The sequence below is a fragment of the Aethalodelphis obliquidens genome, unplaced genomic scaffold (genome assembly GCF_003676395.1).
Source record: "Aethalodelphis obliquidens isolate GAN/ISIS:26980383/991018 unplaced genomic scaffold, ASM367639v1 scaffold3, whole genome shotgun sequence".
NCBI lineage: Eukaryota > Metazoa > Chordata > Mammalia > Artiodactyla > Delphinidae > Aethalodelphis > Aethalodelphis obliquidens.
In genome coordinates, this window is record NW_020837947.1 from 48121482 (window position 1) to 48135625 (window position 14144).

The following is a 14144-nucleotide window of genomic DNA, read 5'->3' on the forward strand; positions in this document are numbered from 1 at the left end:
TCCCTGTGTTGTACAATATGTCTTTGTAGCTTATGTTATGCATAATAGTTTGTACCTCTTAATCCCCTATCCCTATATTGCCCCTCCCCACTTCTCTGCACTGGTGACCATTAGTTTGTTCTCTATATCTGTGAGTCTGCTTCTTTTTTGTTGTGGTCACTAGTTTGTTGTATTTTTTAGATTCCACGTGTAAGTGTATTCCACATGTAAGACAGTATTTGTCTTTCTCTGTCTGACCTATTTCACTTAGCATAATACCCTCCAGGTCCATCCATGTTGCTGCAAATGGCAAAATTTCCTTCTTTTTTTATGGCTGCAACTCTGTATTTTTTAAACACCACTCTGGCTATAGAGTGAAAAATGAATTAGGAGAGGGAATGAAACAGACATAGTTTGCTGTTTATTAGCCTCAGCCTGCCTTCACATTGATATTTAGTGACTTATAAAGACTTGAAGGGTTGGAATTCCCTGGTGGTCCAGTGGTCAGTACTCTGCATTTCCACTGCAGGGGGCACGGGTTTGATTCCTGGTTGGGGAACTAAGATCCCACATGCCGTGTGGTGTGGCCGAAAAGCAAAAAGACCTGTAGGGTAGAAAAGGCATAGTAGGTATGCAGAAATGGAAAGTGTATGTTTCTATATAATGCAGTTTTGGAGATAAGGGGAAATTTTCTAGTAAATGCATGCAGTTGCAAACTTTACCCTCTTCCCTCCTGTATGTCATATTAAAAGGTAACCTGAATGAATGGCAATTCCTCAAAAAAATCAAACATAGAATTACTATAGGGTCCAGCAATTCTACTTCTGAGTATATAAAAGAATTGAAAGCAAGGACTCAAACAGATGTTTGTACATCAGTCTTCAAGGCAGCATTATTCATAATAGCCAAAAGGTAGAATCAACCCAGATGTCCATGGGATGATGGGAGGGATGAATGAATAAGCAAATGTGGTGTGTACATACGATGAAATACTACTTAGCCTTAAAAAGGAAGGAAATCCTGATACATGCTACAACATGGATGAATCTTGAAGACATGTTAAGTGAAAAAAGCCAGACACAAAAGAACAAATATTGCACAGATCCATTTATATGAGGTACCTGGAATAGTTAAATTCATAGAGACAGAAAATAGAATAGCAGATACCAGGGGCTGGGAATGGGAGATGCATACTGGCACAGAGTTTCAGTTTGTGAAAACATTCTGAAGAAAGGATACAGTGGTGGTTCTTACACAACAATATGAATGTACTTAATGCCACTGAACTGCATACTTAAAAATAGTTAAAATGGTAAATTTTATGTTATATATATTTTACCACAAAAAAAGTGACCTGGAAATACCATGGAGCTGTAAGAAAGAACAGAAGGATTTCTGTAAACTAATATTGTACTGGTAATGTGAGATTTACAGGATAAAGTTAAAAATAAATAGGTGCTATCTTTTGTGTAAATATTCATATTTGCTTTTATTTGCGTAAACAAACACTGGAAAGATTAACAAGTAACTAATAAAAGTTGTTACTTCTAGGAGGCAAGAGGGCCTGTGGTCACTGGAAGCAGGAGTGATAATGAGACATCTCAATGTATCTCCTTTTATGTACTTCTGATTTTTGAACTATATAGATGTATAACCTATTCAAAATAATGTTCAAACATAGGACTTAAGGGCTTCCCTGGTGGTGCAGTGGTTGAGAGTCCGCCTGCCAATGCAGGGGACACGGGTTTGTGCCTCGGTCCGGGAAGATCCCACATGCCGCGGAGCGGCTGGGCCCGTGAGCCATGACCACTAAGCCTGCGCGTCCGGAGCCTGTGCTCCGCAACGGGAGAGGCCACAACAGTGAGAGGCCCGCGTACTGCAAAAAACAAACAAACAAAAAAAACCAAAACAAAATAACATAGGACTTAAGGTAGATTCATTGTAGAGTGATCAGTAATTTGTAGTCACAAAAAACATAATTTTTTTAGAGGTATTGATTAAATATTGCTACATGTGACGTGCCCTCTCCCAGACAAGTGGGGTCCAGGGTTCAGGAGTCTGTGCCAGTGTTTGGTGTTTCAAGAGCCTGGTTTAGATGCAGAAGTGAGTTTCACCTTTCCTTCCCCTGCAAGCAGGAAAGAGAACATATATTCTGGGTAGACACTTAATAAAATCAAATTCTCTAAGTTCATCAATAGCAAGGTTGACCATGGCAAGTGAGGTCATCATTAAACACATCATTTGACTGAGTCTAGGAGCCTAAAGCATTCAAAAAGCAGGAAACTGTCTGAATATAGCTCTGCATTAATCTAAAATGCCGCTTTCTCTGATTCCATCATTAATTAGGAACATATGATGTGTAACATTTGCATCTGAAGCCAGAAGCAGGACTGCTTAAGATTTCTTAGGCCATGGGAGCAGAGACAGTAGCTGATAGCTGAGCACCCACCTAATTCTGCACCCCGAACCCTACCCCTCAGCAAGGGAGTAGGACTGTTGTATCTTCTCTGGTCATTTTTCTTCCAGCTCCTTCTTTCCCACCTACATCCAACAGGAAATACAGGTAGAATCCTGAGGCAGGCTGTGAGAAGTAAAGACCTGCTAGGGGCAGCTCAGCCCATCCTACTTTTATTTCTTAGCTGTGTTCCAGGGCATATGGTTTGGAGGGAGAACCCAGGGAGTCACATCTGGGAATCATGCCCAAGTTATAGCTGGTAGAGCACTTTCCAGCAAGGTTGTCAAGGTGTAGGTGAAGAGAAAGAGCTGAGTGACAGAGGCAAAATGAGAGAATTGAGAAATCTGTCATTGAAAGTAGTGAAGAAATACACAACTGGGAAGTGGCCTATAAAAGTTGCAGAGGTGGAGTTCAGATGACTTTGACATGATTCCAGCACAAGCATTCAAGGTATGCGCTACTCATTTAAAGTTATTAAGATGACTAAGTGATTTATTTCTCTCTGCCTCATTGATCTATTTGTATGTCTGTCTTCCCTACCACATTGTAGGAATTGAAGACAAGGACTTTAGCTGAACTGGAAAAAGCATGGACTTTGGAATCAGGCACATCTATTTAAATCCAAACCTCTTCTCTTTCTAATGTTGAACTTTGCTCAAGTTATTTTTATTACACTGAACCTCAGCTTCTGTGTGCATCATAGTGTTGTTAGGAGGATTAAGTGTGAGAAAGACAATTTATAAACTCTGCCTTTTTGTATCTTCCACAGAGCTTTACATTTAAAAGGCATTTGAAATATTTATCAAACTGAGTATGTTTCTACCTATTAAGTCTGAACCCTGGTTAAGGACAGCATGAGGCAGGCGTATTTATAAGGCTTTCACCTTGAGCAGCTAACGTTATTGTTGCTAAATATTTTATCAAGCAACTGCCTGTTATGTGCCAAGTACTAAGTTTTCACTTGCTGATCTGGTCTATCTTTCCTTCTTATTATCAGAGTCCAGCTTGAAGCTTTCTGCTTTGTGTAGGCCTATTCTTTTCCCTATTTACAGGACCTCTTCTCCACACCAATTTTTATCAGTGGGTTTGAGAATCATTGCCTTATGCTCATTACTCTTCTAAAAAACCTCAGTCTCATGCTCTAGGCATGGATAAGTTAGGGATTGTTAAATATCTTTCCTTCTTTTGTCTAATATTTATTGAGCACATACTGTGCTGGAGTGGATACAAACAGTATTTCTGCTTCCCAAGTTTTTCCTCTAGTTAAAAAAAAAAATACGCACATGTAAAATATATTTAATTATTTAGCAATATGATATTACTTTTGCTTTTACTATTTTACATTTTACCATGTAAAAGGATCCCATTTTAAAAACACACACATACACATAGAAAAAGGATTGGAAAGAAATGCACCAAGATGTTAACAAAGCTTATCTCTGAGTAGCGGTATTTGGGTGTGCATGTGTGTGTGTGTGTGTGTGTGTTTAATGTTGCTTATCTGGATTGTCTAAATTTTCAAAAATTTCATTTTGAAGTTATGGGAGTTAAGGCAAAACTAGCATGCCAGTATGCATCATCCCCCCTCCCCTTGCTAACAGGATAGTGACCCCTCTCTTCCTCTTGCATTCAGCTTTTGCGAGAATTGAAGCACCCTAATGTGATCGCCCTGCAGAAGGTGTTCCTTTCTCACAGTGACAGGAAGGTGTGGCTGCTGTTTGATTATGCCGAGCATGATTTATGGGTAAGTCTAAACTCACTTCGTTTTTAGGGTAATTTTATATAGGTATGAAGAAATAAATGTATGTGTTCCATACTGCTATTGCACAGAAAGGAAAACTTTCTCTGTTGACCATAGTTCAAAATAAATATACTAAATGTAAATTTTGATTTAAAAGAATTAGAGCAATAAACATTAGCATCCTGTTTTACTGAGAAGATAGTATTTGTAACATTCAGAAATTTCACTTCAAAAAATCTTACTGAGTGGGAAATTGTAATTTTAGCCAGGTAATTAATGGCAGTTTACTAATATGCGTAGTGAAAATTGCTTTCTTTTGTGGTCCACACAGTACCTGTGAATAGTTTCTCTCTCTAAATTAAGGTCAATCTTGCAGCATTTTGCCATTTAAAATGGACTCCACCAAATGGAAGAGTACCTACGGTTTTGCAAATATTAGGGTTGTTTTTATCAATATATAAAAGAAGCCAAAATTTTTAATTCCAAATGTTTAAAGTTAGGAATCAGGGCATTTAAACATTTTATCCCAGGAGTTGCCAAAAGTAAAAAAATTCCAATTTGGCAGTAAGTTCAAATTTTGGATAATTAAATTTTGATTCAATATAGTGTGGTTTGTCATCTATAAAAATTATAAATCTTTTTAGGAATAACTTTAGCAAACTCATAGGTCTTGAAGGAGATTTCAGTTTATGCTTTTATAGCAGATATTGACAACAATCTCCTCTGCCATGGATATTTAGTACCCATTTTGGCATGTTTTGGACAAGGGTGGAGTGGAGATAGAGGTGGATGTGAGGGGTGGGTGCAGGTAGAATTTCTTCCCCTTCATTACAAAGTTTTATAACCCACAATGTAACATGTGTACATAAAAATTTGAATATGATGATCTGGTTGTATTTATTTCAATGGGACTGAATTCTTTTTTCTCTCCCTGCTCCTTTCTAGTAGTGATTTGCTATTTAATATTGACTACTAAGAATATATCCTAATTTCATTATGTGCCAAAGAAGGTGAACTTTCCAATAATTCTAATAATACATATAGCCAGTGATATTACCCAAATGCAGTAACTTTTTATAGAATAGGAAAGATTTACAGGGTTTTTTCCTTTTGTTTACTCTTTCTGTCAGTAGGGAATACAACTAATACAATTTTTTAGGCAGGTTTTTAAATACCAACCCTTTTTACTTCTTGGTTTTATTTAATGAAAATCTTAATGGTTTCAGTAAATCTAGTCATTATAACCACATTAATACTGTCATATTTACCCTCAGTAGAGATTGTTTTGGTTTGATCTTATTATTCAAATTATTTTTCTTTGTGTCATTATTGGCCTTTAATACGTAATCTTAAAATGTAGAGAATTTATTGCAGCCTTGATTGTGTTTTATTGACACAGGCAAAGACTATGTTATTATAATATATATATTTTAATTTTTAGCATATTATTAAGTTTCATCGTGCATCAAAAGCAAATAAAAAGCCCATGCAGTTGCCAAGATCTATGGTTAAATCATTACTTTACCAGATTCTTGATGGTATCCATTACCTCCATGCAAATTGGGTGCTTCACAGAGATCTGGTAAGTATGTTTCTTTTAAATCACTCAATATGTGTCTTTCTCTTTTCAGAAATATCTTTTCTTCTTGGTACAGTTACGATGAACATGAATTATAGAAAAATTTGAAAATACACATAAGCAAAAAAGAAGGAAATAAAAATCGCCATAAGCCTATGATCAAAAGATTACCATTATTAACTTTTGGTGTATATTCTTACATTTACGCACAGCTATAAAATGTCATTGTGATTTTCAACAAATGATTGGCATAATCTTTTATTTTAATTTTTACTGGAGTATAGTTGATTTACGATGAGCGTAATCTTAATGGGATGGCCATATGCGAAACAAGTACCTTTTGATTCATTTTGTTTTTCGTAATTTTGCTCACCATTAGTAAACAGTTTAATAATTAAAGACTGAGTTCACATTGTTTTCAAAGCTAAACTGAAATAATGACACTGCCTCCAGTAAATAGAATGTTATTAGTATTAACAATAAGTAAATAAGTAACTAACAGGGGAAATATATCAATACTTATTAGGCATATTATCCATAATTCAAATGTTTGATGTTTGGTTTTACTTTTTTACTCAGTACACATATAACAAATATTTATTAATGTCAAGTTATTTTATTCATCTTTTCATTGTTATCATTTTAGTTTATGTTGATGAGATTTTTTGTTCTTAAGAAATATGGGTACTTAATAGCTGTAATACCACTGAGTTTATAGTTGCAAGTTTTATTTTGCTTAGGCTTTTGCAGATTCTAGGGATATAGTAGGGATAGATCTAGGTCGACTCAATTTTTTTAATTGAGGAGAAGTATTTATTATAGAAAGGAATGAATACATAAGGGGATCTAGATAGTACCCCTTGCTACCTTGTCAGTCAGGTCTAGTCTTCTGGCTTGAGCATCTCTTGATGTGGCATTGAAGTTACATTGGGGCCAAATGACAGGGACCACAAAAATGCATTTACCATTTCAATAGAAGCATTTCACCTCATAATTTTAAACTAAGGTTCTCAAAGCCTTCCACTTATCCACGTTACTATTAACCGTGAATCAGCATGTTTTAAAATGATCCTTGGATACCTGAAGTTGTTCTAGGTCAAACCTTCCTTCATAAATGGTTTTAGATTTTAATTTGCTGTATATAACATAGCCTATGTGAGTTATATTTTTGAGGTCATATTCATGTTTGAATCATTGATCAGAATCCTTTACTGAAGATTAACTGATCTCAACTCTTCTCTTTTTGTCACAAAATTGTATATTTTGTTCTACATAGCATAGATTAACACATTTTATTTGTGATGTCACTGCCTGAATATCCAGTGGTACTAAAACCTAATATAACCAGGATTCAGTTTTCTCTCATCCAGACTTGCTGCTGCTTTAGTGTCCTCTATTTTGGTTATGGCAGCACCCGCCTCCTAGCCTAGAAACTTCTTTTACCACTTGCAGACCCTTGTACTCCACATCCAGAACTTGCCTAATCCTGTCAGTTTCACCTCTAAAATATCTCTTCCATTCATCTGTTTCCATTCCTAGTGCCTCATTCCTAGTTCAGGCCTTTATTATCTTTTTCTTGTAGTATGGTGCTAGCCTCTTAAATTGTCTCCTTATCAACAATCTCTTTCCCTTCCAGTCCACTTTAGATCTTCTGAATAATTACTCAGCCCCTGCTTAAGAACTTTGAAACAGTTCCTCATCGCTTACAGACTAAAGCTATAGTTCCTTTTTTGGCTTTTGAGGTCTTCTCAGGTATAGCTCCAACTGCCTTTAAAAATTTTCTTCTGTATCCCTGTAATCTTTTACTTACACTGTACGGTTTAACTATTGATTGTTCCCTGGATCCTCCTGAGAGTTCCTGCCTCAGTGGCCTTTATTTCTCCTGCTAAAACTCCTTACCCCATCTCTACATATTCAAATATTACCTGTCTTTCAGGACCTGCACAAATGTTAAAACTTATCCTCATATCCTTCATTACTTAGAAATAATCTCTCCTCCTTGTTGGTTGCTGTTGTACTTCATCTTTACTTCTCTTCTGGCATTTGCCTATTAGTACTATAGTAATTTATATAGATGCCTAGAAGATGTTCTAGATCATAAACTTATTGAGAGAGTGGGGTCTATGGCTCATTTTGGTACACTACTGCTTCAGTACACAATAAGTACTGAGTAAATATTTCCTTAGTGAATGAATATCAGTAAGAATATTAATTACTGCGGAATGTTTTTGGATCAGGTAACATATGTATTCAGCACACTTCTCAAATAAATTTTTATTATTTCCTTGTATGTGCAAAGCATGAAAGGGTGAGGACAGTACAAACATGACTGTATCAAGACCTTCTCAGGAGTTTAGTCTGAGAGAAGAAATAATGACATGTACACAAACAATTTTACTATCCGATAGACGAGAGAGAATGTGAACATGGCAATGTGAGAAGTACAGACTAAATGCTATTCAGGGTTAGAAGAGGTTCTGAGTGGGGGAATAAGGACAAGCTTCAGAGAGGTGCCATTTGAGCTGGACTTTGAAGGATGAGTAGAATTTAAATAGATATTTGAGAGATGAGGGTAACCTAATGAAGTGTTGGATGTAACATTTCTGAGGTGACAAAGCACTTGAATTATCCCAGAAAGAGTGCGTAGTTCTGTCTGGCTCAAAAATGGATAAGCTGAATTAGGGTAGTATGAAGTAAGACTAGGAAGATATGGGTTGGAGCCTGATCGAGGAAGGCCCTAATATCAGGCTAGGGAGTTTGTTTGTTTTTAAGTGCTAAAAGTTTGTGAGCAACAGAATGAAGTTTTTTTTCCCCAAATGAAATTATTTTTCTCCATTAAAGAAGCCACCATTGATTATTATTACTTCATCCATAGCATGGACACAATATGTATGTTTTTAATTGAAGTATAGTTGATTTACAACGTTGTGTTAATTTCTGCTGTACAGCAAAGTGATTCAGTTATATTTATTTATACACACACACACACACACACACACGCACACACACATTCTTTTTAAAAATATTCTTTTCCGTTATGGTTTCTCATAGGATATTGAATATAGTTCCCTGTGTTATATAGTAGGACCTTGTTGTTTATCCATTCTATATATAATAGCTTACATCTGCTAACCTCAACCTCCCACTCCATCCCTCCGCCAACCCCCTCCCCCTTGGCAACCACCAGTCTGTTCCCTATGTCTGTGATTCTGTTTCTGTTTCATAGATAGGTTCATTTGTGTCATACTTTAGATTCCACATATAAGTGATATCATATGGTATTTGTCTTTCTCTTTCTGACTTGCTTCACTTGGTATGATAATCTCTAGTTGCATCTGTGTTGCTGCAAATGGCATTATTTCATTCTTTTTTATGGCTGAGTAGTATTCTATTTTATATACGTACCACATCTTTATCCATTCATCTGTTGATGGACATTTAGGTTGTTTCCACGTCTTGGCTGTTGTGAATAGTGTTGCTATGAATGTAAGGGTGAATGTATCTTTGTGAATTATGGTTTTGTCTGGATATGTTCCCAGGAGTGGGATTGCTGGATCATATGGTAACTCTATTATTAATTTTTTAAGGAAACGCCATACTGTTTTCCATAGTAGCTGCATCAACTTACATTCCCACCAACAGTATAAGAGTGTTCCCTTTCCTCCACACCCTCTCCAGCATTTGTTAGTTGTAGACTTTTTTTTTTTTTTTTTTGCGGTATGCGGGCCTCTCACTGTTGTGGCCCCTCCCGTTGCGGAGCACAGGCTCCGGTCACACAGGCTCAGCGGCCATGACCCACGGGCCCAGCCGCTCCGCGGCATGTGGGATCTTCCCAGACCGGGGCACGAACCCGTGTCCCCTGCATCAGCAGGCGGACTCTCAACCACTGCGCCACCAGGCAAGCCCCAGTTGTAGACTTTTTAATGATGGCCATTCTGACTGGTGGCACCTCATTGTAGTTTTGATTTGCATTTCTCTAATAATTAGTGATGTGGAGCCTCTTTTTTAAAATAATTAATTAATTTTTGGCTGTGTTGGGTCTTCGTTGATGCGTTTGGGCTTTCTCTAGTTGTGGCAAGCGGGGGCTACTTTTCATTGTGGTATGTGGGCTTCTCATTGTGGTGGCTTCTCTTGTTGCAGAGCATGAGCTCTAGGCATGTGGGCTTCAGTAGTTGTGGCATGTGGGCTTCAGTAGTTGTGGCGTGCGGGCTCAGTAGTTGTGGCTCGCGGGCTCTAGAATGCAGGCTCAGTAGTTGTGGCGCACAGGTTTAGTTGTTCCGCGGCACGTGGGATCTTCCCGGACCAGGGCTTGAACCCGTGTCCCCTGCATTGGAGGATTCTTAACCACTGTGCCAACAGGGAAGGTGGAGCCTCTTTTCATGTGCCTATTGGCCGTCTGTATTAGCATGGACACAATATCGAAGATGTGTTCTGAAGGTGGTTCTGACCTAGTATAACACTTGTTTGTATTTTACCTATACATTCCCCTAGTGCCTCTACTGCTTAAGTAACTAATAAGATTTGAAACTTTAAGCCAGTAGGAATATAGTCTGTGATAGCCTACTCAATTCTTTCTCTGATCATGAGGTCTGCTATCTGGACCATATTGTCATATTGTCATGGTTTTGCCAAAGTATTTTCAGGAGTAGAAGATTTAAAGTGTATGTTTACTTTATAGATATATTCAGTGGTAGATACAGAAAGATAGAGTATATCAAGTATGAATATGGTTAAAAGGGATATGTTGGAGACATTTGAAAAATTATTATTTTGTATGTGAGCTGAAGAGTAGAGTTGCATTTTTAGTCAATGAGTTAGGGTTTTTAAATGCTTCATTTCTTATTATGATAGGGAATCTGGCTTTACACTATTTGTTAGTCACAACTGTTTCAGAGTGCATACCATCTTTAAATTTTAATTTGGTGTGAGAAACCTAGAAAATCCATACAATTAAAGGTGTTAGAGTAAATATAAATTTGCAGTAATAGTATAACCTAACAAATTTAAAAAGTAAATAAAAACCAGTGTTTTGGACTTCACACAAAGAAGCATTACATCATCAGTGAGGTTGGTGTTATTCATTGTGATTGATTTCATATCTAGAACAGTGTTTTAATTATGTCATTTGAATACTAGAATTTAATACAGAAATAGAGAATTTAAATAAAGTCACCAAAAAGATGACTTATATTGAGGAATTGCTTTAAAAGGAAAGGAGAAAAGGAGCTAAATATATTCATCTTAGCAGAGAGACAGTTGAGACATAAGTTTATAAATATTTGGAACTTGTAAACACCAAGGGAGGAAAGATGTATTTTAATTTTACAGCAGGATATAGCTAAGAGTAAGAAGATGAAATACAGGATGACTCATTTTTATGGGATTACTATTCTGGTAGGTTGGAAGAATGCCAAGATATAGTTTATCTCTTTTTCAAAATTATGAGCTTCTTGGGCTTCTCTGGTGGTGCAGTGGTTAAGAATCCGCCTGCCAATGCTGGGGACACGGGTTAGAGCCCTGGTCCGGGAAGAGCCCACATGCCTCGGAGCAACTAAGCCAGTGCGCCACAACTACTGAGCCTGAACTCTAGAGCCCGTGAGCCACAACTACTGAGCCCGCGTTCCACGACTACTGAAGCCTGCATGCCTAGAGCCCGTGCTCTGCAACAAGAGAATCCACCACAATGAGAAGCCCACCCACTGAAACAAAGAGTAGCCCCCGCTCGCCTCAACTAGAGAAAACCCGTGCACAGCAACAAAGACCCAACACAGCCAAAAATAAACAATTAATTAATTAATTAATTAAAAAATAAAGATACTACATGTGGGGGCAATTTGTTATTAATAGACACGTAAAATATACATAGCCAAAATGTCATAAACAGCCTACAGCGCTGTTGAAAATCCAGTAAAAATTCTGCCTGAACCAACGGTGTGTCATAAGGAAGAAAAAAAAATATCGCCAAACCAAAACTATGTAGTTTTGCCAGTTAATATGCCAAAATCACCCAGAGCCATTTATTACACATTTCTCTGGAGCTAGAATGTCTGTTGCTTCATTTTAGTTAATCAGCAAGTCCCAAGTTTAAACAACATTTATCATCTCACAGATTCTATGGGTCAGGAATCTAGGTGTGGCTTACTTGGATTCTCTGTTTCAGAGTCTCTTTGAAAGGTTGCAGTCAACTCAAGTCTTGATTGGGAAGAGTCCACTTCTAGTTCACTCACGTGGTTGTTTACAGGATTCACAGGCTGATGGGTGGAGGCCTCCTTGTTTCCTTGTTACGTTGACCTCTCCATAGAGCATCTCAAAACATGGCAGTTTTCTTTACCAGAGTGGCAAACTTGAGGGCGAGAGAGAGAGAATGTGTGTTAGCAAGATGGAAGTCACAGTCTTCTGTAAGTTAATCATGGAAGTGACGCCTCATTACTTTTGCTGTATTCTGTTCATTAGAAGTCACTAGGTATAGCCTACACTCAAGAGGAGTAGTTACGTAAGAGTGTGTATACTGGGGGTGGGGATGATTGGAAACCGTGTCTGAAGCTGCGTACCATAGAGTCTGAGAGGCTTTTAAATGATGTTTGGATCCTGTTATTGTCCTTTTAAGTTAGTTATAATATGGTATAGAAAATGCAGGAAGCCCCCTGCTTTCATATATAATTTTTTCCATGTATAAAAATTGCTTGTGTAGTAAGAGTTTCGGGATAGTTCTAGAGAGTGAAAAAACATTATAATGTACCAATTATTCCTTCCCTTTTACGTTCTTCAGTGATTTATTCCCAGAATTTGGTATATGTTCCTTACTTTTCCCCTCCTCTTCTCTTCCCTCCCTCCTTTCCCACCCTGCATTGAACCACAAGTTTAATCCACTTAAATCTGGAGGGTGTGTTCAATTGAGATCCAGGATTTTTCACTTTGAACATACCTAGAGGTTCTTTCTTTGTTATGCAGTCTGAGGCATATGCTTATCACTAATATTAGTACTTTTTTTATTTCTATTTTTCTTTTTCACACACTTGTGTAAAGCAAAAGTAAAAATGCAAAGGAAACTTTAAATGATAGCAAAACCTTTGTTTTCCAAGTTTGGTAATGCTGCTGAGTTGTAACAGCTAGCTGACAAGCAGTGAAAGGACAGCATGAAATATAGTCCTTTAGCCAAAAAGAGCATTTGAAGACTTTTTAGGAACAGCACAGTATGAAAATCCAATATGTGAAGTCAAAGATGGCCCTCTGTTTTCTACTCAGCTGGAAAAAAAGTGCTGTGCTGTTCTTCTTTGTGAAAGTTTGATTAAAATAAATGCTTGGTTGTTGGAGAATTGTCTAGAAATCTCTCTTTGCCTCACAGCTTCTCTTCATAACTTGTGTGACAAGGAGATGCATCAAGTCTTTAATTTTGTCTATGCTAAACAGGGCCTGATAAGGCAAATGTTTATAATTCAAAGAAACCCTTAAAATCTTACTGTAGCCATCATGGCAGCATTTTGCAAGCATTTTCATAATGTTTTAGAGTTTTAGCTTTGCTTAGTTCTTATGATATGGGAGCTTTGAGATCCTAGATTAAAAAAAAAATTATTTCTGGACTTCTCTGGTGGTGCAGTGGTTAAGAATCCACCTGCCAATGCAAGGGACACGGGTTCGAGCCCTGGTCCGGGAAGATCCCACATGCCACGGAGCAACTAAGCCCGTGCGCCACAACTACTGAGCCTGCACTCTAGAGCCTGCGAGCTACAACTACTGAGCCCACGGGCCACAGCTACTGAAGCCCACGCACCTAGAGCCTGTGCTCCGCAACAAGAGAAGCACTGCAATGAGAAGCCCGCGCACCGCAACGAAGAGTAGCCCCCGCTCGCCGCAACTAGAGAAAGCCCACGTGCAGCAACAAAAACCCAACACAGCCAAAAAAAAATAAAAAAAATATTTCCAAGATAGTTAATCTTGCTACTTAAGCCTCAGTTTACTCATTTGTAAAATGGCAATAATGATAAGTGCTTTATATTGTTGTTGATTCCATTGTCTTAGCTCCAGAGTTCCTGAATTCCTCCTGATTTCCTTTCTGTAGAAGCTTCTGTCCATTCTTCTGAATATCATCAGCAGTGCAGCGATGCCCTTCCTTTTAACCACTTGCTTCCCCAGAATTCCTGTAGCCTGATACTCCTCCTAGCCACTTATGCTTTACAGAGTAGAGCCCTACTGTAAATATGTGAAACATGCTTCTTGCTGTTTAAAAAAAAAAAAGTAGGCCATGTTTCATCTAGTTTATATTTAAATATTGCTAAATATTTTATATTTTAAAAAGTTTAAAAAAACCGGCTTAAATAGATCAAAGTTAGTGTTTCACTTAACTTTTCATTCTAACAATTCCATGCTAATCAAATGACTGTTATTTTTCA

General features: G+C 37.6%; 1 protein-coding gene across 3 annotated transcripts in view; it reads left to right on the plus strand.

Moving 5' to 3' along the window:
* CDK19 (cyclin dependent kinase 19) overlaps positions 1–14144 on the plus strand; it is a 179577-nt gene that overhangs the window by 125060 nt on the left and 40373 nt on the right. For all 3 annotated transcript variants that reach the window (XM_027088697.1, XM_027088689.1, XM_027088703.1), the window contains 2 exons: positions 4068–4178; positions 5617–5757. In XM_027088697.1, coding sequence (XP_026944498.1) covers positions 4068–4178; positions 5617–5757 — 252 coding nt within the window. The remainder of the gene's footprint in view (positions 1–4067; positions 4179–5616; positions 5758–14144) is intronic.